The sequence below is a fragment of the Bubalus bubalis genome, chromosome 4 (genome assembly GCF_019923935.1).
Source record: "Bubalus bubalis isolate 160015118507 breed Murrah chromosome 4, NDDB_SH_1, whole genome shotgun sequence".
Lineage (NCBI taxonomy): Eukaryota > Metazoa > Chordata > Mammalia > Artiodactyla > Bovidae > Bubalus > Bubalus bubalis.
This window is the reverse complement of record NC_059160.1, coordinates 90,791,168-90,818,679: the sequence shown is the minus strand read 5'-3', so window position 1 is coordinate 90,818,679 and position 27,512 is coordinate 90,791,168. Positions and strand designations below refer to the sequence as shown.

General features: G+C 37.4%; 1 protein-coding gene across 6 annotated transcripts in view; it reads right to left on the bottom strand.

Annotated features, from left to right (window-relative positions):
• Window positions 1-27,512, bottom strand: part of LARP4 (La ribonucleoprotein 4) — a 71,763-nt gene that overhangs the window by 25,677 nt on the left and 18,574 nt on the right. For 4 of the 6 annotated variants that reach the window (XM_006052622.4, XM_006052619.4, XM_025284148.3 and 1 more), the window contains 7 exons: window positions 23,898-24,045; window positions 22,758-22,910; window positions 18,815-18,890; window positions 13,119-13,255; window positions 11,528-11,631; window positions 4,108-4,218; window positions 3,327-3,380 (listed from right to left, as the gene is read on the bottom strand). In XM_006052622.4, coding sequence (XP_006052684.2) covers window positions 3,327-3,380; window positions 4,108-4,218; window positions 11,528-11,631; window positions 13,119-13,255; window positions 18,815-18,890; window positions 22,758-22,910; window positions 23,898-24,045 — 783 coding nt within the window. The remainder of the gene's footprint in view (window positions 1-3,326; window positions 3,381-4,107; window positions 4,219-11,527; window positions 11,632-13,118; window positions 13,256-18,814; window positions 18,891-22,757; window positions 22,911-23,897; window positions 24,046-27,512) is intronic. The other 2 variants (XM_006052620.4, XM_025284149.3) reach the window with 2 other exon arrangements.

Below are 27,512 nucleotides of genomic sequence, written 5' to 3'. Positions count from 1 at the left end.
CATTATCCTAAGTGAAATAAGCCAGACACAAAAGAACAAATGTCACATAATTCCGTTTGTATGTAGCATCTAAAATAGGTGAACTCAGAAAGACAGAGACTAGAAGGGAAGTTACCAGCAGCTGGGAAGAATGGCAAGTTATTGTTTCATGGGTATAGCATTTTTATTTGGGAGGCTGGGATGTTTGGGAACTTTGTTTCAGAGTTTTTGTTCTGAAAAATACCAGTAATGATTGTACAGCGATGTGAATGTACTAAATGCCACTGAGCTGTACACTTAAAAATGGCAAGTTGCATGTATGCATATTTTACCAATAATAAAATTTTAAGAAAGCATATATTACAAATTATCTGTAAAGAGAGCAACAACTTAATGTTTTTCCATGGAGATAAATGATTAAATCATGATATACACGAACAATATTCTATGTATAACAGAAACAGTGGTGAATGAAAAGATCCTGAAGATCTACTATGAGAAAACAACAGAAGTGAATACACTGTACATTTCTATTCCCATAAAGATAGACTCGAAAAAGATTTCTAAATGCATGCAGAAAAAACTGCTCTGGAGGAATCTGAGAGAGGGAGATTTAATTAATTAATTTACTATGAATCATTTGACCTTCTTAGCACATACAGGTATTACCTTCACAGTTAAAAATTCTGAAACAGTAAATATACAACAGAAATATATATATATACAAGTAAACATATATAATATATATATTCTATAATATATACAATTTATATGAAATCCAAATAAAACTTAATATTCTCAGTCATAAAAACTCAAAACAGGAAGTATTGCCTCTTAATGAAATTATCCACAGCACAGGAGGGCAAGCATTGTCCACTGAATCCCTTTGTCTTCCAAGATCACTGCTTTTGAACCAGAGAACTTCAGAAATGAAAAGCATGCACACTTCAAAGAAACAAACCAAGACCTGAGGGGTAAATGACATGCCCAGATCAAAGGATGTATAGCTGAAAATAGCATCAAGGCCTGGAACATACAATTTCTTGCTCCTGCATGTGTCTTTCTGGGTGCAAGGTCATCTGGTTTTAATGCATGATATAAAAATTAATTAATGTGAATCTCCGCAAGAATACTGCTTTGTTGTTGTTCAGTCGCTCAGTCATGTCTGACTCTTTGCAACCCCATGGACTATGTGATGGATAATCAAAAGAACCATAGATGAAAACCAAAATGGCAGAAAAAGAAGAAAACTATTTATAGTGAAAGAAAGGAAGGAACGAAGGGACAAATTTACCACTAAACCTGAGATCTCAGCAAAAGCAATAAGCTATAAGATACAGGAGGTATAAGGAATAATCAAAATAGTGATTATTTATTGGTAAGATCTATCAAGAAAGTAATCCAAAAGGCCCAACAAACTAATAGATCTAAGGAGTTCAGCAAGGCTGCTACAAATGACAACATTTTTGGAAAAAATCACTAAGTTACCAAGGAGAGGGGGAAAAGCAGTAAAAATTTCTTTAAGGAAATAAGAAATACAACAGACTTGAATAGACAAAATATATCATAATAAAGTTACCACAATAATGAATAATTCAGGGTAAGACTGCCAAATGTCCCCAATTTAATCAAATAATTAAATGTAATCCCGTTAATTCCAATAAGGTTTTTGTTTGGTTGTTTGTTACTATTAGACAAACATTCTAAAATTCATATGGAAAAGAAATACTCAAGATAATTCTAAAAAAGCACAAGGAGGAAGACTTTGTACAAGGAGAAAAGGATATTAGAAATCTATGGTAATTAGAGCAACTAGAGATATATAGGACAGATGCAACATTACACACAACATGTGGAAGGACAGACCACTTAATAAGTGCTAACACAACTGCCTTTCTATAAATGAGGGGAAAATGAAATCAGATCCCCGTCTTGTACTATATATCAAGTTAATTCCAGATGTATCAAAGACCTAAATCTGACATATAAAACTTTGAAGTTGTTATAAGACCTCGGGAATATCCTAAAAGCCTCAAGCAGGGAAAGGAAATAAGAAGAGTATTACAGGTAGAGGAATTAGAATGATAACTGGCAGATACCTTCATTCATAATATGAAAAGTAATACCACCATGGAAAGTAATAATACAGTAGTAGTGAGATCTGAATATGTCATGTTCTTAGAACAGTATCTGAGATACAACCTCTTAATAAATGTAAGCTTCTCTCACTCTGGTTCTTTCACTTATTAGTTATGCGGAACTGAGTATGTGACTCTCATGCCTCACTTTCTTTACCAGTAAAAAGGAGAGTAACCACCTTACTGCTGCTAAGTCGCTTCAGTTGTGTCCGACTCTGTGCCACCCCAGAGACGGCAGCCCACTAGGTTCCTCTGCCCCTGGGATTCTCCAGGCAAGAATACTGGAGTGGGTTGCCATTTCCTTCTCCAACGCATGAAAGTGAAAAGTGAAAGTGAAGTCGCTCAGTCGTGTCCGACTTTTAGTGACCTCATGGACTGCCGCCTACCAGGCTCCTCCATCCATGGGATTTTCCAGGCTAGAGTACTGGAGTGGGGTGCCATTGCCTTCTCCTAACCATCTTACTAGGTTCTTGTAAAAATTAAATGAGTCTATACACACACCATGCTTAGAATAGACACTGATAAACAGTTAAGAACTCAATAAGAGTTAAGAACAACACACCACATTTACAAACAATAATTACATATTACCCAGGGAATGTGGAGCTTGTCAAAGTACATGCATGTTTATTAGGATTCTATCTTGGACGGTAGGTTTGGTAATAATGTGGAGGATGGGCTTTAAGGAGGGGAAAGCTGAAGGGACAATAGTTAAAAGGCTACTTTATCTCTCAAGCCTAAACAATGGCAATAATGACTGAAAGAAGTTTTGAAGTGGATTTTGAAGTGAACAGATTAGACATGAAAACAGTGAGCCAAGTATCATCAATGACAATTTCCAGGTTCTCAAATAGCTGAGGATTAGCATAGATAAAGTTAACTGAAATGAGGTTGGAAATGCGGAATGTTTCCCACCTTCGTTGCTAAAAACTCATTCCTGCTCCTGACTTTTGAGATCTACAATTATCCTACACGTTGTCAATCAGCTTCTAACTAAAACTTCATGCTGTCTGAAGTTATACTTTCAGAAGTTATTGCTGTTTAGAAAGTATTTTGATGTCCTATCAACTAATTTTCTGAAATGGCATTTCATTTGAGTCAGAAATTTCTTTAAACTCATTATGTGATTTATAAAATGTCATTCATCTTTGTTAACAGACAACAAAAACTTTCTTGTCTGAAACTGGACTACTTAAAAATGTTTCTTACCATGATTGGCTTGCCCTGAAATGTCTTAACTTCTTCTCTTAAGTATTTAAAAGCCTGTTACAAAGCAGAAAGGAACTTTCATTAGCATTCAAATATTTCATTAAAGCAATCATTATTCTATTGAGAGGTTTAATATTACCAACTATCTCTAAACTATAAAATATTCTGAAGGTGACCCCATTATGCAGATGATAGGAAATGAAAAAGCAGAAATGTGAGACCTCGGCTACAGTTAACATTTATTATGTAATAACTACTATGGATCACTACAGATAAAATGCACAAAATTCAGAAAAGACCCAAAATATCACTACATATCAATTTTAAAATAGGTTCAGAGAGCCTTCTAAGATGAAGAATTAAGACAAATCTGAGTGACTGAAAAATGTTATTATATAAATTTTTGTTTCAAAGTAGTTTTACTTATCTTTATATAAAACATGCTAACAATTAAGAGTAATATCATTATGTCAAAATTCCAAGAATCAGAAGTTATATATATTGCCGCTTACTATGTAACAGAAATACTAACTATTGAGTACATGTTAATTTGAAAACTGTGTGCTAATTTTTTATTGATAAGTAACGGTTCTTATGTTGAAACAAAGCTTTAGGAAGATCATCAAAAAGAAAACCAATTAGAAAGCAAAACCAAAAAGGTGAACAAAGTTCTCCAAAGTCTTGATAAACACTACTGTAAGCACACATTTTTCTCAATTAAAATACACACTATCTCTTTTTCCACCAGCAGTTCAAATCAAAAGAAAAGCTTTCTTCTCACCTGTTGTGCATCTGTGTCTGACTGGAAAGTAATATACCAGTTGCTATTGTGCGCAAACTCACAGCTTATCACCTTGGGGCAGTTTTCATTTTTAAACAAAGCTTTTACTTCCTAAAAATGAAAAACTTCAGTTAACCCTAAAAATATATCAATAATAGGCAGTTTTTCCTCTTCATGTCCTTGGGTCCTTTCTATTTCTTTACTTAGTAACTGTTTATATCTTCTGCCCATTTTTCTGTTGAATGGAATTATGGTCTAAAAGAAGAATATGCATAGTCATAGTGTAAACTGTGTGCGTGATTTAGGGAAGGAAACTTATTTTATAATCAGCAAAACTGAAAAATTATTTCCGTCTTACTGCTGCTAAGTCACTTCAGTCATGTCCGACTCTGTGCGACCCCAGAGACGGCAGCCCACCAGGCTCCCCGGTCCCTGGGATTCTCAAGGCAAGAACACTGGAGAGGGTTGCCATTTCCTTCTCCAATGCAGGAGTGAAAAGTGAAAGTGAAGTCGCTCAGCCGTGTCTGACTCTTCGAGACCCCATGGACTGCAGCCTACCAGGCTCCTCCATCCATGGGATTTTCCAGGCAAGAGTACTGGAGTGGGTTGCCATTGCCTTCTCCAATTTCTGTCCTAATGGTAAGCTAAATCTTCCTTAAAGAAAAATCTCTGAAGTCCTATCATTATCTCAAAAAATGGGAGGGGGGAGGGAGGGGTGGGGGAAGGAGAAGGTCCTAGATTAGCATTTTCTAGGAGCTAACTATTTTCATGCATTTCTCCAGGCAAGTTTGGCCTTGCAGCCCAAAATGAAGCAGGGCAAGGCAAACAAAGAGTTTTGTCAGGAGAACTTGCTGGTCATAGCAAACACCTTTTTCCAACAACCTAAGAGACGACTACACATGAACATTACCAAATGGTCAGTATTGAAATCAGACTGATTATATTCTTTGCAGCCAAAGATGGAGCAAATGTATACAGTCAGCAAAAACAAGACCTGGACCTGACTGTGACTCAGATCATCAACTCCCTATTGCAAAAATCAGGCTCAAATTTTAAAAAGTACAGAAAATCACTAGGCCATTCAGGTAGGACATAAAGCAGATACTTAATGATTATACAGTGGAAGTGACAAATGGATTCATGGGATTAGATCTGGGAGACAAGAATGCCTGAAGACCTATGGACAAGAGGTTTGTAACACTGTACAGGAGGCAGTAACCAAAACCATCCCCAAGAAAAAGAAATGCAAGAAAGCAAAATGGCTGTCTGAGGAGGCTTTACACATAGCTGAGGGAAGTTCAGTTCAGTTCAGTTGCTCAGTCGTATCTGACTCTTTGCAACACCATGGACTACAGCGTGCCAGGCCTCCCTGTCCATTACCAACTCCTGGAGTTTACTCAAACTCGTCCATTTAGTCAGTGACGCCATCCAACCATCTCATCCTCTGTTGTCCCCTTCTCCTCCCACCCTCAATCCTTCCCAGCATCACGGTCTTTTCAAAAGAGTCAGTTCTTCCCATCAGGTGGCCAAGTATTAGAGTTTCAGCTTCAGCGTCAGTCCTTCCAATGAATATTCAGGACTGATTTCCTTTAGGATGGACTGGTTGGATTTCCTTGCTGTCCAAGGGACTCTCAAGAGTCTTCTCCAACACTACAGTTCAAAACCATCAATTCTTTGGTGCTCAGCTTTGTTTCTAGTTCCAACTCTCACATCCATACATGACTACTGGAAAAACCATAGCTTTGACTAGACAGGCCTTTGTTGGCAAAGTAACGTCTCTGCTTTTTAATATGCTGTCTAGGTTGGTCATAACTTTTCTTCCAAGGAGTAAGCGTCTTTTAATTTCATGGCTGCAGTCACCATCTACAGTGATTTTGGAGCCCAAGAATAGAAGCAAAAATCAAGAGAGAAAGGGAAACCCACCGAACTGAACACAGAGTTTCAGAGAATAGAAAGCAGAGATAAGAAGGCCTTCTTAAGTTAACAGTGCAAAGAAGTAGAGGAAAACAATAGAATGGGAAAGACTAGAGATCTCTTCAAGGAAACTGGAGATATAAAAGAACATTTCATGAAAGGATGGGCACGATAAAGGACAGAAATGGTAAGGATCTAACAGAAGTAAGAGAGATTAAAAAGAGGTGACAAGAATACACAGAACTATACAACAAAGGTCTTAATGAAAATAATAACCACAATGGTCTGGTCACTCACCTAGAGTCTGATATCCTGGGATATGAAGTCAAGTTGGCCTTAGGAAGCATTACTACAAATAAAGCTAGTGAAGGTGCTGGAATTCAAGCTGAGCTATTTCAAATCCTAAAAGATGCTGCTGCTGAAGTGCTGCACTCAATAAGTCAACAAAGTTGGAAAACTCAGCACTGGCCACAGGACTGGAAAAGGTCAGTTTTCATTCCAATCTCAAAGAAGGTCAGTGTCAAAGTATGTACAAACTACCATACAATTGTGCTCATTTCACATGCTAGTAAGGTTATACTCAAAATCCTTTAAGCTAGGCTTCAGCGTATATGAACTGAGAACTTCTAGATGTACAAGCTGGATTTAGAAAAGGAAGAGGAACCCCACCAAACTGACAACATACACTGGATCATAGAGAAAGCAAGGGAATTCCAGAAAAACATCTACTTTTGCTTCAGTGACTATGCTAAAGCCTTTGAATGGACGATTGCCAGGAGAATTATAAACAACCTCAGATATGCAGATGATACCACTCTACTGGAAGAAAGTAAAGAGGAACTAAAGATCCTGTTGATGAAGGTGAAAGAGGAGACTAAAAAAGCTGGCTTAAAATTCAACATTCAAAAAACTAAGACAACGGTATCCAGTCCCATCACTTCATGGCAAACAGATGGAGAAAAGGTGGAAACGGTGACAGATTTTATTAGACTGCCACCCATTGATTTCTACCTTCAAAACTCTATCAATACTCTTCAGATATTTCCAGTTCCTTTAAATAGTATAATTAATTTAGTTAAATCTTAATATAATCTATTATTTTTATCCTTTTATTATTCTTTAGAAAGAATAATATTCATAGATTTACTTTCCCAAGTATAAGAAGTCTGGATATAAACGAATCAAAATTTATTCTACCTGATAGCAGTCTTTCAGGTCACCATCCAAATCGCCTCAATTTAATTTGAATTTTAGAGACTACTGCCAAGATCAACCCTCTCTGGCTATTTTAGTCATCTGTACTTCCTTTACTTTTTTTTTTTTAATGAATAGTGTGTTGCTTTCTTTCTTTTATCAGCTGTTTTTCATCTGTATAAGCACTCTATGTATGCAGAATATGAGTTATAGTAACTACAGAAATAACAATGGCTAATGTACCAAGTATTGCTCAAAGCTCTTTATATAACTCCTCAATTCTCACAATTTCATTAGTTACTACTATCCCACTTGGAACTCTGAATGCAGAGTTTCAAAGAATAGCAAAGAGAGATAAGAAAGCCTTCCTAAGTGAACAATGAAAAGAAGTAGAGGAAAACAATAGAATGGGGAAGACTAGAGATCTCTTTAAGAAAATCAGAGATACCAAGGTAACATTTCCTGCAAAGATGGGCACAATAAAGGACAGAAATGGTATGGACTTAATAAAAGCAGAAGATACTAAGAGGTGGCAAGAATATACAGAACTATACAAAACAGATCTTAATGACCCGGATAACCCTGATAATGTGATCACTCACCTACAGCCAGACATCCTGGAGTGTGAAGTTTGAGCCTTAGGAAGCATCACTATGAACAAAGCTAGTGGAGGTGATGGAATTCCAGCTGAACTATTTCAAATCCTAAAAGATGCTGCCAAAGTGCTGCACTCAACATCCCAGCAAATTTGAAAACTCAGCAATGACCACATGATTGCAAAAGGTCACTTTTCATTCCAATCCCAAAGAATGGCAATGCCAAAGAATGTTCAAACCACTGCATAACTGCACCCTAATTTTACATGCTAGAAAGGTAATGCTCAAAATCCTTCAAGCTAGGCTTTAACAGTATGTGAACTGAGAAACTTCCGGATGTACAAGTTGGATTTCAAAAAGGCAGAGAAACCAGAGATCAAATTGCCAACATTAGCTGGATCACAGGAAAAGCAAGAGAATTCAAGAAAAACATCTACTTCTGCTTTAATGACTACACTAAAGCCTCTGACTGCGTGGATCACAACAAACTGCAAAATTTTTATAAGAGGTGGGAATTCCAGACTACCTTACCTGCCTTCTGAGAAATCTGTCTGCAGAACAAGAAGCAACAGTTAGAACTGGATATGGAACAACGGATTGGTTCCAAATTGGAAAAGGAGTACATCAAGGCTATATAATGTCACCCTGATTATTTAACTTACATGCAGAGTACATTATGCAAAACCTCTGCCTTGATGAAGCACAAGCTGGAATCAAGATTGCCAGGAGAAATATCAATAATTTCAGATATGCAGATGGCATCACCCTTATGGAAGAAAGTGAAGAGGAACTAAAGAGCCTCCTGATGAAGGTGAAAGATGAGAGTGCAAAAGCTGGCTTAAAATTCAACATTCAAAAGATGAAGATCAAAGCATCCAGTTCCATCACTTCATGGCAAACAGATGGGGAACAATGGAAAACAGTGACAGACTTTATTTTCGTGGGCTCCAAAATTACTGTGGATGGTGACTGCAGCCATGAAATTAAAAGGTGTTTGCTCCTTGGAAGAAAAACTGTGACAAACCTGCTGCTGCTGCTTAGTCGCTTCAGTCGTGTCCGACTCTGTGCGACCCCATAGACGGCAGCCCACCAGGCTCCCCCGTCCCTGGGATTCTAGAGGCAAGAACACTGGAGTGGGTTGCATTTCCTTCTCCAATGCAGGAAAGTGAAAAGTGAAAGTGAAGACGCTCAGTCGTATCCAACTCTTAGTGACCCCATGGACTGCAGCCTACCAGGCTCCTCTGTCCATGGGATTTTCCAGGCAAGAGTACTGGAGTGGGGTGCCATTGCCTTCTCCAGTGACAAACCTAGACAACGTATTAAAAACCAGAGACATTACTTTGCCAACAAAGGTCCATACAGTCAAAGCTATTGTTTTCCAGTAGTCATGTACGGATATGAGAATTGGACCATAAAGAAAGCTGAGTACTGAAGAATTGATGCTTTTGAACTGTGGTGTTGGAGAAGACTCTTGAGAGTCCCTTGGAATGCAAGATCAAACCAGTCAATCCTAAGGGAAATCAGTCCTGAATATTCATTGGCAGGACTGATGATGAAGCTGAAGATTCAATACTCTGGCCAGCTGATGCAAAGAGCTGACTCATTGGAAAAGACTCTGATGCTGGGAATGACTGATAGCAGGAGGAAAGGGGGACGACAGAGGACAAGATGGTTGGATGGCATCACAAACTCAAAGGACATGAATCTGAGCAAGCTCTGGGAGATGGTGAAGGACAGGGAAGCCTGGCATGCTGCTTGCTGTCCATGGGGTAGCAAAGAGTCAGCCACGACTGAGCAACTAAACAACAACAACAAATTATCCCATTTGGGCTTCTCAGGTGGCACTAGTGGTAAAGAATGTGCCTGCCAATGCAGGAAACAGAAGATCCCCTAGAGAAGAGAATGGCTACCCACTCCATTATTTTTCCTGTAGAATCCCATGGACAGAGGAGCCTGGCAGGCTACCATCCATAGAGTGGCAAAGAGTTGGACAGGACCGAACTGACACAGCGGCTGCTGCTGCTGCTGCTAAGTCGCTTCAGTCGTGTCCGACTCTGTGCCACCCCACAGACGGCAGCCCACCAGGCTCCCCCGTTCCTGGGATTCTCCAGGCAAGAACACTGGAGTGGGTTGCCATTTCCTTCTTCAATGTATGAAAGTGAAAAGTGAAAGTGAAGTCGCTCAGTCGTGTCTGACTCTTAGCGACACCATGGACTGCGGCCTACCAGGCTCCTCCGTGCATGGATTTTTCCAGGCAAGAGTACTGCAGTGGGGAGTGACACAGCACCCATGCATTATTCCATTTAATAGATGAGAAAACTATGGCAATCACAAAAAGAGATTAAGTAACTTATCCCAGGTCACAGAGCTAGAAAATAAAAATGCTGGAATTCAAATCTGGGCAGTTTCTGGTTCATACACTTGAAATTTTTTCTTAATATTACAAATATTCTTCCTTTCTGCAATTTTCCATTCAATTTGTTACTTCTGACATATAATTAATAATTTAAAATCCAAGATCTATCTAGTGACAGTTTCTTTTCTAATTTCTCTCACTGCTTCTAAGTTTAGGAAATCATCCTTTTGGAAATTTAATACTGAATGACTCCAGGCAAAAAGATTAACTACTTATGTGTCAAATAGGTGACAAGGGTCTAAAAATTCTTTTTAAAATGGTTAATCAATTACCATATCAGTTACTGATTAACCCTCCTCATCTCTATCCTTAACATGACAACTCAATGTGAAGCTCCATGGCTTAAACAACATGGGTTTTGGAAACAGAAGATTAAGTTTGAATCCAGACTCTGTAACTTAAAACAGTCCATGTGTTATCTAACCATTCCAAGGCTCAGTTTATTTGTAAATCAAAACAAAAAACCTTAGGCTTTAAATAACTATAGTACGTAAGAGTTGGTAAAATCTGATTATTAAATAAATGTTATTATACTATGTTGTTACATCAAAGGATCTATTTCTGGATTTTTCAAAAACAGAACACCTATTGAATGCTTTTAAAATTTTATTTCAATTTTTATTTAAATTCATTTCATTTCATTGAGCTACATGGTTTGCGGGACCTCAGTTCCCTAACCAGAGATTGAACCCAGGTCACGGCAATGAAAGCCCTGAATACTAACCACAAGGCCACCAGGTAACTCCCCATTTCTGGATTTATTGTCTCATTAAAATATTATTTTACCCTTCTACCTGTACCATACTATCTTTATAATTGCAAGCTTTGTTTTATTATTTTGCTGCTGCTGCTGCTGCTAAGTCACTTCAGTCGTGTCCAACCCTGTTCGACCCCATAAACGGCAGCCCACTAGGCTCCCCCGTCCCTGGTATTCTCCAGGTAAGAACACTGGAATGCTAACCAGTCCTAAATCATTAATCCTTACTCAAATTTTTAAGTCCTAAGTTAATCCTTTCAGTTTAATCATCAAGCTCCAAAAGAGCCTATTTAAATTGGCATTCAATTAAATTAATAGAGAATCAGTATCACTACAATAGTCAAATTTAGCCTTCTAAGAACACAGAATTGGATCATTTTCCTCCCTGTGTGCCACTCTTTCAGTATTTCAGAATTTACAAAGCTCATCAATGTTTACCCTATTCAAAGTAATTGACATGACAACAGTGACAAACCTTGCTTGTTTACCTCCTCCAATTTAAACAGTAAAGAATATTTAGCTTAAACAACACTAATGATTTACCTCTATTGGTGTTGTTTCAGGAATCTCTCTAAGAATCACAATACAACGCTTATGACTTGGTCTCACTTTCTCACCCTTCTCATCAACTTGCACCATGGGAGAAGCTGAAATTAAAAAAAAATTTCATTCAAAAGTGAAAAATAGTGATATTATAATTCCATTAAAAAACTATTCATTTCAATTTCCAACTAAATAAATCAGCAGAGGCTAATATTTTTAAAAAATTAAGTGGTAGATTCAAAGATTACAGTTACGATAAAATACCTTGAGATTGATATGCAAAGAACACCATCCAATGTTAATCACTGAATAAATATTCAGAATACTTGCTCTGTCACTTGGCACAGAGTTGGAATTGAAAAGAAGCCTTCACAGAGTACTCGGTAATTATTTCTCATAAGGTATTTCCCTATATACAATTACTGAATTCAAGTAAAATCAACATACCTACACTAGCCAAACACTACTCTGGTAAGTTTAACAAGCTTTGACATGTGAAGAAATTCTTCTTCAAGTCTGAGAAGCACTTGAAACCAAGAATTATATAGAAATCATTACAAACTTTCTGTGATTTTAACATATTTACTCTTACTTACTACTACAGAGACCCAGAAGCCACCTTTTAGATGCTGCTTTTGAGTAATACTGAATAAAGGTAGTACCACAAGGCAAAACTTTTATTTCTAATACCTCCTAATATTCCACATCTCCCTGCACAGGCAAGTAGAGAGAATAAAAGCAGTTGTTAAGGAAGAAGGCTTGTTTATAAATCCTAGGTTTCAGCCCTTGGTGGTACGAAATTCTGTCTCTTGGCCAATTCTTTAAATGTTGACAAGACTGGGTCACTTTAAGAAAGTATCTTTCCAAGTGATCAGAGATTTAATAAATATCTTTATTCCTCTGAGAATGGAAATCCCTACTCCTATGTAAAACTATATTGGACTTTTTGTATTTAACTTTTAAACATCTCAAACAAATTTCATATAAAAGTGAAGATCTGTCTTTACTCAAGTAGTTAACAAAACCCATACGAGAGAGGTTGCCAAGAAATGCTGATGTAAGACACAATTACCACCAAAAATTCTTACACCTCAATCTAAAAATATAAACTCTTTACCAAACTTTAGAGCAGCGTTTGTTAAACTGGAGTTCGCAACTCTCTAACAGGTTGTAAAAACAAATTCAGAATAAAAGAAATGAACTCATTTCAAGCATTCAGTACTAATCTACATAATTAACATTTCAGTTCTGTGTATGTAGTGTGTATATCAGGTTATGCCATGAAGTTTACTTCTTACTGTTGTTCAAGAAACACATTGCTTTAGAGGGTGGGATAACAATACATAAAGCATTTTAACAGCCAAAAAAACTGAGGTTTAATTGCCTATAATTAAATGAGTAAATGGGTATCAGGATGAACAACCAAGGTACAGAACTGATATAGATATGTATCAGTCAATAAAAACAGAAAAATTATTAGCACAGAATAACAAAAAACATGGAGTTAAAAACAATTTCCTATACGATCAGAAATCAAAGGAATATTTAATTTTTTATTTTAAAAGTAAAGTAAAGGGTATGATTTACATACATCTCAAAACTTCAAGAATTAGGTCAGGGTCTGTGGTCAGTTTTTTAATTTCTTCCATGTTAGCAACTGTCCAAATTGGGATGAACTGATCACTGTCCATTTGAGATATCAGGTAAAGATCCTTTGACAAATTTTCTCTGAAAGGAATAAGAGAAGTACAGTCCTATAAAGCAAACAAACTTTAAAAAGCACCTAAAGAAAAGAGACGCCTTATTTACTTTTATCACTAAATGTAGGAAAACAAAATTATGCCATTAGAAATAACAAGGTAAACTATGAAAATACATAATATGCAACAAATACATTTTAACAACTTCTGGCAAGTTTCTGAATCCCTAAATACACTGGGTCCAACAGTTTTGAACAAGGGAGCTTATCAAATTATACTGATATACAAAAAGGCTTAAAGTGTATCACAAAACATTACATACAGTTTTGTTCCATCATCATACTTTATCACTGATGTCAGAACATGTATATGGAGAATATAGTGTAAGCCATGAGTTGGATCATGAGGGATTTTAAATTTTTTAATGTTTTTCATTTTCAATAGGCACATTTGACTTTTAAATTTAAATAATAAAGCTAAAATAACAAATTTAAATCATTTTAAATTAAGACAAAAGATTCTGTCTCATTTTTTAAAAAGGAAAACACACACTATCTTACACATAAAATCCTGTTTAACAACAAACTGAAGGAGAATCAAATTGCCTTATAATTTACATCAAACCTTTGGAACAGTATGGTTATAGATAGCTAGAAATCTTTGCTTAAAAATCGTCTCAATAACGACCCTATTTAAAACTAAAACCACCCAAGCACTCCTGTTTCAACTCCTCCCTTGCTTACTCAGCTCTACTTTTATCCATCCCACATTGCAGGTGAATTCTTTACCATCAGGGCCACCAGGGAAGCCCAAGAATACTGCAGTGAGTAGCCTATCCCTTCTCCAGGGGATCTTCCTGACCCAGGAATCGAACTGGAGTCTCCTGCATTGCAGGCAGATTCTTTACCAGCTAAGCTAGCAAGGAAGCCCACTCGTTGCAACTGTTTGGACTGCAGCCCACCAGGCTCCTCTGTCCAAGGGGATTCTCCAGGCAAGAATACTAGAGTGGGTTGGCAAGCCTTCCTCCAGGGGATCTTCCCAACCCAGGGATCGAACCTGCTTCTATTATGTCTCCCACATTGGCATTCGGGTTCTTTCACCACTAATGACACCTGGGAAGACTTAGTGCCTGGCAAAGAGTAGGGAGGGTCAAGGCCTTTACATTCAAATTATACTAAAATTGGACTTCCCTGGTGGTACAGTGGATAAGAATCTGCTTGCTAATGCAGGGGACATGGGTTCGATCCCTGGTCTGCAAAGATCCCACATGCTGTGGAGCAACTAAGCCCACGCAACCACAACTACTGAGCCCGAGTGCTGTCACTACTGAAGCCTGTGCTCCAGAGCCTGTGCTTCGCAACAAGAAGGCACCACAATGGGAAAGCCACGCACTGCAACAAAGAGGAGCCCCCACCTGCCGCAACTAGGGAAAGTCCATGTGCAGCAACAAAGACACACGCAAACCAAAATAATCAAATAAACATTAAAATTTTATTAATAAATATTAAATAAATCATTTTATTATTTAATAAAATTAATATATTAAAAATTATACTAAAATAGAGTATTAATTACTTTAAGGTTATAACTGTCAACAAATAGCGGTTATTTGTCTGGGGGGGGAAGAATACAGAGGATAACAATGACAAATTCACTTCAGCACAAAAGAAAGGACATTAGAACATACTGTCTTATTCCTTAAGAATCTGAAAACAAGACTACTATAAACATGAGTACAACTAAAAGACTGTATTCTACATCGACTGAGACTTTCAGCAGGTCTATTCTTATAAAACAGAATGGCACACCCTTAAAGAAATCGTACCTTGTCAGAAGTTATGTCAAATAATAGATATATAACATCTAGGATTACGACTAATACCTAATATTGTTCAGTCGCTCAGTTGTGTCTGACTCTGTGACTCCACGAACTGTAGCACTCCAGTCTTCCCTGTCCTTCACTATCTCCCAGAATTTCCTCAAACTCATGTCCTCTGAGTCAGTGATGCCATCCAACCATCTCATCCTCTGTCGTCCCCTTCTCCTCTTGCCCTCAATCTTTCCCAGCATCAGCGTCTTTTCCAATGAATCGGCTCTTCCAATCAGGTGGCCAAAGTATTGGAGCTTCAGCACCAGTCCTTCCAATGAATGTTCAGTGTTGATTTCCTTTAGGAAAGACTGGTTTGATCTCCTTGCTGTCCAAGGGATTCTCAAGAGTCTTCTTCAGCACCAGTTCAAAAGCATCAATTCTTCGCTGCTCAGCCTTCATGGTCCAAATCTCACATACATACACGACTACTGGAAAAACCATAGCTTTTTCAGACCACTGTCAGCAAAATGATGTCTCTGCTTTTTAATACACTATCTGGATTTGTCACAGCTTTTCTTCCAAGGAGCAAGCGTCTTCTAATTTCGTGAATGTAGTCACCATCCGCATTGATTTTGGAGCCCAAGAAAATGAAATCTGACAGTTTTCACTTTCCCCCCATCTATTTGCCATGAAGAGATAGGACCTAATACCTAATATGTTCATGACTAAATCTAGTATGTCTCAGTGGCAAGTTTGCTGAGCTACAAATCTTAAATGCCCAGCCAGTTTGAACTGTTTTGTAGTTCTGAGTAGCATGTGGCAGATCATGATAAGCTACAGCTCATGTTGCAACAACTAAAAAAGCTTGGGTAGATTACCAAAAAGTCATGTTTTTGGTGATAAGGAGAGCTGTGGAAGCTACAGGGACAAAATGAAATTCCAGGAAGATGATGTTTCTTTTCTGAGGGTATGTGCTGATCCTGGACCAGAAGGAAACTAGCAGGGCTCTATCTCAGGCATTTGCACAGGGTTAGGGTTAGGAGCCTCCAACACCCAGCTAATTTTCCTCCATATGACATTTATTGAGTTCTAAGGAGGAAATGGGAGGCTGGGAGCCAGGCTGAAAAAGCAGAGTAGAATCTCTGTGGTCCTGTGGCAGTCCCAGTGGAAGAAGGAACCTTGCATCAAACCTAAGATAGGTCTTCTTGATAAGACATCTGCCAAATTTTGAAGCTGTACAAAATAAGAGGCTAAAGAGCTCATCTCAAATCTCTGAACAACGGAACTAAATCTCCCTTGGTGTTTCAGGACTGAGCTAAGAGAAAACTGCATTTCCAAATCAAAAGCCTAAGAGGGTCATGACAAAAGAACAGAGATAAATCAGAGGTAGATCGAGTTGATTTAAAATGGCTGCTCAGCCCTGACTCAGCTCAATTCCTGACTAGTTTAAAGAAATCAATCTGCTACTGCCAACCAGAAGAAAGCTCAAACCTTGTCTAGAGAGAAAAATTATGGCACTTGCAGCTTCTAGTTTCTTTTTATATGGTGTGGCCAGCATATGTAGTGTCCAAATTATAATCAAAATGCGTAATACATGCAAAAAGTAAGTTATGAATAGAGAATTAAGAGGAAAAAAACTCAAGAAATATAGGCAAACAAATGATCCAGTTAGTAGGCAAAGATTTTAAAATAACTACGGTAAGTATGTTACACAAAATGAATTGCATCACAGGCGCAAATGACTAGAGAAAAGCCACAGGTCTTTTATAGAACTAGGGCCTATACTAGACTACCAAGGCAAAGAATAAAAAGGAGAAGAAAAGGCAGATATTCAAGATGAATCAATTAAACCCAAGTCAATGTGTATTCTATATAAAGAAATAAACATGTCTAACAAAATCCAAGTCGCTAGCTTAAAAAACTGGTTTACTAGTCCTCCTCTGAAAAACAGAAGACATTACATTGCAAGCATATCCAACTTGTATCTCTTCTGGAAGGAGAAGTTCTACGAATTGAAATTTTATACATCTAAGCTATAAATATACCTACATAATTCTGAATTCTTATCTGTAAACAAGACATCTTAAAATGTTTGCCTTTTCTAAGAAATAATTGGTAATATAAATTCTATACCCTTATAAATAAAAAGAAAAAAATTCTATACCCATCTTATCAAACAATCTTATTAAGTCATCTTATTAAAAAAAGAACTCCATGATCAAACGTTGTAAGAGCAAACTACTACAACTATAATTAAGAGATAACTTAAGAACCCTAAAAATGAATATGATTATAGGAAAAATATCCAACTGAAATTTCATTATTTTTTCTACTGAGAATAGATCCTTTACATATTCAATTGGAGACTACATCTTTAAATCTAGTTAAGAAATATACTGCAGAATGATACCAAAATACATTACCAAAGGAAATTAAAAAACCCATTTTCCATTCTATTAGGTTGGTGCAAAAGTAACTGTGGTTTTACACTGTTGAACTCCGCCATTTGATATTGGAACACATTCTTAAATGTGGTTATGTTATACATCATTTTAATGCACATTTCTTGCTTTATATTTTCTTGCCAATGACTTTTTATTTGCCGTGTATTTTAGATTTATTTTAGACTATGGAAACGATGTTAGACAAAATGCAAACTCGAGAGATTTTCTTGGGTTCAAAATGGGTTGTAAAGCAGTGGAGACAACTCGCAACATCAACAACACATTTGGCCTAGGAACTGCCAATGAACGTACAGTACAGTGGTGGTTCACAAAGTTTTGCAATGAGGAAGAGAGCCCTGAAGACAAGGAGGGCAATGGCCGGCCACCTGAAGTTGACAGTGACCAACTGACAGCAATCATGGAAGCTGATCCTCTTACAACTACACAAGAAAGTTGCCAAAGAACTCAACATTGACCATTCTACAGCCGTTCAGCACTTGAAGCAAATTGGAAAGGTGAAAAACCTCAGTAAGTGGGTGCCTCGTGAGCTGACCAAAAATCAAAATAATCGTCATTTCGAAGGGTCATCTTCTCTTACTATAGGCAACAATGAATCATTTCTCGATCAGATTGCAACATGTGATGAAAAGTGGATTTTATATGACAACTGGCGATCACCAGCTCAGTGGCTGGACCAAAAAGCAGCACCAAACTTGCACTAAAAAAGTCATGATCACTGTTTCGTTGTCTGCTGCCAGTCTGATCCACTACAGCTTTCTGAACCCCAGTGAAACCATTACATCTGAGAAATATGCTCAGTAAATCTATGAGATGAACCAAAACTGCAAACTCCTGCAGCCAGCACTAGTCCACAGAAAGGGCCCAATTCTTTTCCACATCACCTGACTGCACATTGCACAACCAACCCTTAAAAAGTTGAATGAAATGGGCTACAAAGTTTTGCCTCATCCACCATGTTCACCTGATTCTCGCCAACTCACTACCACTTCTTCAAACATCTAGACAACTTTTTGCAGCGAAAATGCTTCTACAACCAGCAGGAAGCAGAAGATGCTTTCCAAGAGTCTGTCAAATCCTGAAGCACAAATTTTTACAATACAGGACTAAATAAACTTAATTCTTGTTGGCAAAAATGTGTTGACTGTAATGGGTCCTATTTTGATTAATAAACATGTGTTTGAGTCTTGCTATAATGATTTAAAATTCATGGTCTGAAACCAGTTATGTTTGTACCAGTCTAATATTTCATTGGTATTTTACATAATCAAACAATTCAAAAGAAGAGAATGTCAATTAAAAAATGATAGTGTACCGTGAGAAACAGAATTCTAATTGTTTCTTTAAACACTCTTTTAGTTCTTCTGTAGAAATTGCTGAGTTGCTTTCCCCTGATGGTAGAAAACAAGAGAGAAAAAGTTAACACCTAATTACCACAGGTAGTAAATTCTACATATTGTTTTAAGAATAAGCCATGAAGTATGCACAAATTAAAATCACCAGAAAACTTTTTTTTTTACTCTTTTACACATGGTCTAATAAATACTTTCAACTTATCTATTCTTGTTTGTTTAGACAGATTTCATTTCAGTTTTAAAATTATATATTTTAATCAAGCAACTAACAAATTAACAAATCAGCAGTAATACTAAAAGCACCTGAATACCACTTTGTAAAACACAGTCGTCAAAACTTAAAAAATGTGATAACTACTTATTCCTTTAATGAAAACTCAAAGTACTAAAGTAATAGTAATCTAAATTTGAAGACAGGAACTACACAAAATGGGATATATATATATATATGGCTCCACATTTGTATTACTGGTAGTAAATCTGATGTGAGTCCCACTCCTTAAATTTCTCTCTCTCAATAGACCTGTGGTACCCAAGGTGTATGTGTGTGGGGAAGGGAGATGGATTGGGAGTTTGGGGTTAGTAGATGCAATCTATTATATAAAGAATGGATAAACACGGTCTTACTGTACAGTACAAGGAATTATATTCAATATTCTCTGATAAAACATAATGGAAAAGAATATAAAAAGAACATATATTTATGTATGTATTTTGCTGTACAGCAGAAATTAGTTAACACTGTAAATCAACTATTCTTTAAGGAAAAAAAAAACCTACTTCTATCTTTTTATATTCTTTTCATTGTTTAATTTTAGAGCACTGTATCTTCCTAGGAATATTTAAAGCATTCAAATGTCCAAAGGATTGGACCAACTCTCTAACAGCCCTCTATGCTTTCTATTATTTAAACCCAGAACATGACTTTTCAGGACTAAAGCCTGGAAAACCATCAGTTCTTATTAGATTCTTACATAAAACACCACTTGCTAAAATCATATGCTATGTCCTCTTCTTTAAAAGCACTAATGATTAAGTAGGCTAATTTCCTTTAAATACACAGATAATAGGATATATGTAAATATACACTTTGTGCATGATTTTACCACTACTTTGTCTTATATGCAAGACTCAAAATGTTGTTAGATATTAATTTCATTAAAAATAAAAAGCATTCTATTTCTACGTAGTATATGCAAATCTTCTAACACAAAATTCATCCACCAAAATGCTTAAGCTTTCAATATCATTATAGCAAACCTTTAAAAATTCAACTGGTTGCCACTTCATTTAAACCAACTCTATGTTCAAAATGTAGCCAGTAGTTAAGTATTTTACAACATGAGGGAGTAAAACCTAATCAATCTTTCATTATTATATGGAAATACCATCCCATTTCACTTGAGGAATCAACTTTCAAGCTGGCTGACCTGAGAAATCTAATTCAGGTATTTATAACAAACTGAGGACAAAGTTTGAGTCAAGTTATAGACCTTGACTAATGTTCAGTTCCGCTCAGTCGCTCAGTCGTGTCCAACTCTTTGTGACTCCATGGACTGCAGCATACCAGGCCTCCCTGTCCATCACCAACTCCCGGAGCCTCCTCAAACTCATGTCCACTGAGTCAGTGATGCCATCCAACCATCGAATCCTCTGTAGTCCCCTTCTCCTCCTGCCTTCAATCTTTCCCAGCATCAGGGTCTTTTCAGATGAGTCAGTTCTTCGCATCAGGTGACCAAAGTATTGGAGTTTCAGCTAAAGCATCAGTCCTTCCAATGAATATTCAGGACTGATTTCCTTTAGGATGAACTTGTTGGATCTCCTTGCTGTCCAAGGGACTCTCAAGAGTCTTCTCCAACACCACAGTTCAAAAGCATCAAGTCTTCAGTGCTCAGCTTTGTTTACAGTTCCAACTCTCACATCCATACATGACTACTGGAAAAACCATAGCCTTGACTAGACGGACCTTTGTTGGCAAAGTAACGTCTCTGCTTTTGAATATGCTGTCTAGGTTGGTCATAACTTTCCTTCCAAGGAGCAAACGTCTTTTAATTTCATGGCTGCAGTCACCATCTGCAGTGATTTTGGAGCCCAGAAAAATAAAGTCTGTCACTGTTTCCACTGTTTCCCCATCTATTTGCCATGAAGTGATGGGACCAGATGCCATGATCTTAGTTTTCTGAATGTTGAGTTTTAAGCCAACTTTTTCACTCTCCTCTTTCACCTTCATCAAAAGGCTCTTTAGATCTTCACTTTCTGCCATAAGGGTGGTGTCATCTGCATATCTGAGGTTATTGATAGTTCTCCTGGCAATCTTGATTCCAGCTTGTGCTTCCTCCAGTCCAGCATTTCTCATGATGTACTCTGCTTATTAACATATAAGTTAAGTAAGCAGAGTAACAATATACAGCCTTGACGTACTCCTTTCCCGATTTGGAACCAGTCTGTTGTTCCATGTCCAGTTCTAACTGTTGCTTCTTGACCTGCATACAGGTTTCTCAGGAGGCAGGTCAGATGGTCTGGTATTCCCATCTCTTCAAGAATTTTCCACAGTTTGTTATGATCCACACAGTGCTTTGGCATAGTCAATAAAGCAGAAGTAGATGTTTTTCTGGAACTCTCTTGCTTTTTTGATGATCCAGCGGATGTTGGCAATTTGATCTCTGGTTCCTCTGCCTTTTCTAAATCCAGCTTGAACATCTGGAATTTCATGGTTCATGTACTGCTGAAGCCTGGCTTGGAGAATTTTGAGCATTACTTTGCTAGAGTGTGAGATGAGTGCAATTGCGGGATAGTTTGAGCATTCTTTGGCATTTCCTTTCTTTGGAATTGGAATGAAAACGGACCTTTTCCAGTCCTGTGGCCAATGCTGAATTTTCCAAATCTGCTGACTAATGTTAGCAAAAGTAAAGGAAATCAGTCCTGAATATTCATTGGAAGGACTGATGCTGAAGCTCCAATATTTTGTCCACCTGATATGAAGAACTGACTCATTTGAAAAGACCCTGATGCTGGGAAAGATTGAAGGCAGGTGGAGAAGGGGACAACAGAGGATGAGATGGTTGGATGGCATACTGACTCAAAGGACATGAGTTTGAGCAGGCTCCAGGAGTTAGTGATGGACAGAGAAGCCTGGTGTGCTGCAGTCCATGGGGTAGCAAAGAGTTGGACATGACTGAGCAACTGAACTAAATGTCAGCAACTAAGCAGTGATGGAAATGCCTACTCCCTATTTCACTTATTTTCCAAAGAGACTGTTTGGAAATTAGAGAAACAAAGGTAGGTAATGAGGGTCTATGGTCTATTTTTAGTTTCCTTTAAATTTCATCCATTTTAAATCCAAGCAACTGCTAACCTATGCCAACAAATGAATGTGGAGGGGGGAAAAAAACGACTATCTCACAAATTGAACTACAACAGAACTATGATTTAACACAACCCTTTTCTCAAAATTAATCCCATACACATATACAAACAACACACATATATAATCTCAAAATTAATCCCATTTAAAATGCATTTCTCCTTGACACAAGTGATGGGAAAATTGACAGAGCTTGCGATGACAAGTTCTGTCAAGTCCCACTAACAGACCAAGAAACCTGGACTCTCTGAAAGACTAATTTAGCTCTCTTTTAACTATGTTGACTGCTTTCTCCTTTCATCGTTAACTTCACACTTTCTTTTAATAAGATCTTTAAAATAAACATTTTTAAAATTACAGTATTCATATTTGATCATTTTACTTGTAAAAACTGCTTAATATCCCATTAATATAAACTTCTTTTGAAATAATAAAATAGGCTGATCAATGCTACTATTTACTAGAATAATGACAGACTGGAAGAAGGAAAAGACTAGCACACTGCATTCTTATTTTACCAATAAAATCATAAAGTTTACCAGAAACATCATATATTTGATAATTCAGATCTTCTGGCCCCAAAATCATTCCATCAGTTGATTCTTCAATGCCTGTAATATTTCTTGTGGTTTCACAAGATGAATACATTACTTCATATTCCTTACACATATCATCTGCAAGTTCTCTATTACCTGTATTAAAAAAAACATACTGAAAGTAAATAGTAATTCTTTAAAATCCTATCTTTAGGTACTCTGGGCACCTGTCTTCTATAACAAGATCTCAAAGAATTCTATCAACTGGGAAAATGTCCATATAGTTTTAAGTAAGACTGTCTTCGACAGGACGTAAGCTTGACCATTACAAATAAGCTAAAATGATTAACAACTGGAGCTTCCCTGGTGGTCCAGTGGTTAATACTCCGCACTCCCAATGCAGGGGACCCAGGTTTAATCCCTGGTCAGCGAACTAGATCCCACATGCTGAAACTAAAGATCCCATATGTGGCAACTAAGACCCAGTGCAGCCAAATAAAGTAAAAAAAAAAAAGGATTAAAAATAGCTTAAGGACTTCCCTGGTGGTCCAGTGGTTAAGAATCTGCCTGCCAATGCAGGGGACATGGGTTCAATCCCTGGTCCAGAAAGATCCCACACGGGATCCCACATCCCACTTGCCTTAATTACTGAAACCTGCACACTCTAGAGCCCACATGCAGCCAAATAAATAAACTTAAAAAAAAAAAAAGCCCAGACTTACACAGTACTATATATATGACAGCTTCACATACATTATTTACTTAATTCTCAGAAAATCCAATGCCAAACTATTATTGCCAATGTTTTACAGATGAAGGCAACAGGCATGGAAAGGTTAAATCATCTGCCCAAGATCAAATAGTGAGTAAACAGCACTGTCAATGACGGTAGATCAAAACTAATTTAAAAATACCATATTATACATGGGTTAAAAACTGAACCCAAAGATACAGCTGCTCTCTGAAATTAGTGACAATCTATTCATCCTGGATATAAATGAGAATGGTATACAAACTACACGTTAAACATTTATAAATATATCTTATCAAATAATCAAAGGACGTACCCCAAAGTTCTACAAACTGGTTGGTCAAATGTTTAACCAAACTGTGATGCATTCTGATGAAATGTTTAGGACTTACCCTCAGGAAGAGACCCTGATGTAGCTGCTGTTTCATGCCAAGAGCTTTCAGTTCCATGAGCTACTGGCGTAGCATCAGTATTTCCCGGAGGTATTTCTTGCCATACTTTGGCATTAGGATTTAAACCAGTTCCTTTAGATGTCACCTGCTAAATAATCATAGGATTCATTTGTAAATTTTAAAGGTTAGTGCATTAAAATTACAAATTTAGATTAAATAAACAATATTTTAAAGTTTTTGGCTCAACTTGAACTATAAACCTTTTAAGCAGATGAACCTGAAATGTTTATATATAAAATTTAGCTACCTATACAATAAAAACATCTCCATAAAATACTATTAATATAGATATACTGCTTTACCCCAACCCACTTGCAAATATTATAGTTAAAACTATGCACCATTATCTTGGCCATTTGTGTTATCAAGAGCAATTTTTCAGAGTAAATTTTTATTGCCATCTAACTTGTGAAAGAGACCTTCAAGTCTGAATGATTCTATAAGTGGAAACTTTTTTTCAAGTCAAAACCAGCATTCTGCCTTACATTAGAATGCATTATTCCATCTGTCCCTTAAGTGTATATTCTTAATGTCTAAAACAATTATTTAACATATTACCACCTAAAGTGATCATTTGCATACATCACCTAATCTCTCTCTCTCTCTCCCTCACACACACACACACACACATACAAAGCAGAAATGGATCATGGGGCGAGGGGTGAGAGACAAGAGTATTCAAGAGGTGGAAGGAGAGGAAGCAGGATGCACAAATACATTTTTCTCATCACATTCAATCAAACAACAGGGCTGATCCTTCTCAAGTACACTAATGATCCTCCATAGAATTCACTCCTTTTTCAGAAAGTTACTTTTGTCTTCTCAACTGCAGGCCCCTCTCCTGGATGGCAAGTACCAGAAGGTACAGCAAGGAAGCTTTATGACCTGCAGATACTGGGGATTTGATTTTCATAAAAAAATAATTGGCACACACTGAGCCATTTATCAGGACATTGTCATAAATTCTGTCTACTTAGAGTTCTTACAACTGACCTTGACTCATGCGGTTTAGGTAGAGGCATGAAACAGCCTGTAAGTATCACCAACACCAAAATATAACCAACCAAAGCAGAACTCTGGATAGAAGAATTGAAGAGCCTTAGAAAGAGTTGCTGAGAAGACTCAACTTCTGACAGTCCTAACTGTACTTCCTGTAATTATGTACCATGAAATTCCCCTGCACCCTTGAATCTAATAAACTGATTTTTCACTTTGAGTGAGTTTCCATACTTTGCAACTAACATGGCTAACATAACTTGAATGTATGAACCAATGAAACATCATTTAATTATACTCCACAGCTTGCACGTATCTTTGGATTCCTTTCACATATCAACTGAAATCCAATCTGGAAAAAAGGAGAATGCCCAGACACAATGCCCTTTTCCATGTCAAGGTTCATTTGCATCTTGGGAACAGGGCTGGGCCTTGAAATGTTGGTGTTAGTGGACATTATTTTACCACTGATGCTGTTTAGAACTGTATATAAGCATCTGGCTTTTAGTCAATTTTATTATTATTTTAAAATTCTCTACAGACAATACATCCTCTTCCTGCATTCACCAAGGCAGTAGCCTCTCACCACTTAGCCTTTGGAGCAGAAGGGACTGAATGTGATTTGGGAATTTTAAGTATAGCTTAATTTCTGACTGATGGCAGAAAAGAACCGTGAAGAGTTTGTGACAGCCTAGCCTTCCTGCCATGGGAACAACATTTAATTTTGTGTTAAGCATTTTGACAGAAGAAAATTTATTTATTAATACATACTTGCCTCCTCTCCTTTTACTCAATTCTGAAAATACCAATTATGTCCCTACCCTCCAAAATGGCAAATAATAAAGACTATGGTTCTCAGAAAAATCAAACTCTTAAATCTTGATAAACACAATAAAAGAGTAAAAAATTCATTCCATGAATAAAACCTTTACACGAAAAACATACAGTAGAGAAGCCATGTATCCACTAGAAATACCCTTAACTAATAGAACGGCTGCGGCTTTAGTAAAGCAAAACAGGTAACAACTATAGACAACTACATGCAAGAGCTGGGGCTCTAGAATCACATATGCAAAACCCAGCTCTAACATTAACAATCGTGTGATTGTGGGGAAATTTCTTAATTCAATTTTCTCAACTATAAATTGAGGTAAGAATTCCCTATTTTAGAGACTTCCCTGGTGGTCCGATGGTTAAGAATCCACCAGGCAATGTAGGGAACAGGGGTTCGATCCCTGATGGGGGAACTGGAATCCCACACGTTGTGGGGCAACTAAGCCTGGGGCCACAACTTGAGAGCCCATAAGCCGCAACTAGAGTCTGAGCGCTGCAGTGAAAGATCTTGCGAGCCGCAGCTAAGACCCAATGCAGCCAAACAAAGAGGCCCAAGGTGGTCTGCTTAAAAAAAAAGAATTCCTTATTTTAAGAACTAAATATTAACAATGAAAAGCAATTGATACGTATAAATACTCCATATTCTTTTTTACGAAGCATGTTTGTTTTGAATAAAAGTAATTTGGCTGTCTCACCCTCAAAAGAATACTTCGCAAACACTAATGCATTAATCAAAATAACTGTGAGGTATGTTCAAAGTTACCTATTTACATAAATGTAAATTATGTCACAGAAAATTAGCTTTAAAGAAGCAAATACAAATCACAAGGAGAATGGTTGATTACAGAATAATACAAAACTGCAATAAACAACAAAAAACTGAAAATAAAGACTAGGAAAATGAAATTCTAAAAAAAACTCACAAATGCACACAAATAGGAAAATAAAGTACCATTTTATGCTTATTAGATTAGCAAAGCACTTAAAAATAATTCCTACCTTGGCATAAAATTTCCAAACTCATTATTACACTGAAGACTATAAAATGGTGCAACTTAGCTTCCCACATTCTAGTATTATTTATAAGAGCCAAGAACTGTAAATAACTCAAAGTCAAACAAAGGAGCAAAACAGGAAATTAAAACACACTCACTAGACACAGGGAATCCCCTGGCAGTCTAGTGGTTAGGACTTGGCACGTTTCGTTCACTGCCAGGGCCCAGGTTCAATCCCTGGTCAGGGAACTGACATTCCCCAAGCCATGTGGATAAGTCAAAAAAAAACCCACAGAGCTTCCCTGGTGGTTCAGTGGTAAAGAATCTGCCTGCCAAAGCAGGAGACACAAGTTTGACTCCTGATCTGGGAAGATCCCACGCTGAGGAGCAACTAAGCGCAAGGGCCATGACTACTGAGCCTGTGCTCTCGAGCACGGGAGCTGCAAGTACTGAGCCCACAAGCCCTGAGGCCAGTGCTCTGCAACACGACAAGCGCTGCAATGTGAGCCAGGGCCCTGCAGCTAGAGACTACAACCAGACAAGCACTGCAATGCAAAGCAAGCCGGGGCCCTGCAGCTAGAGACTAGCTCCCTCTCACCACAACCAGAGTCTGTGCAGCAGTGAAAACTCAAGAACAGTCAAAAATAAATAAAATAAATAATAAATAAATAAAAAAGAAACACCTCAACAAAGCTGTAAAGATACACTACCACATTTATTAAATCTAAAG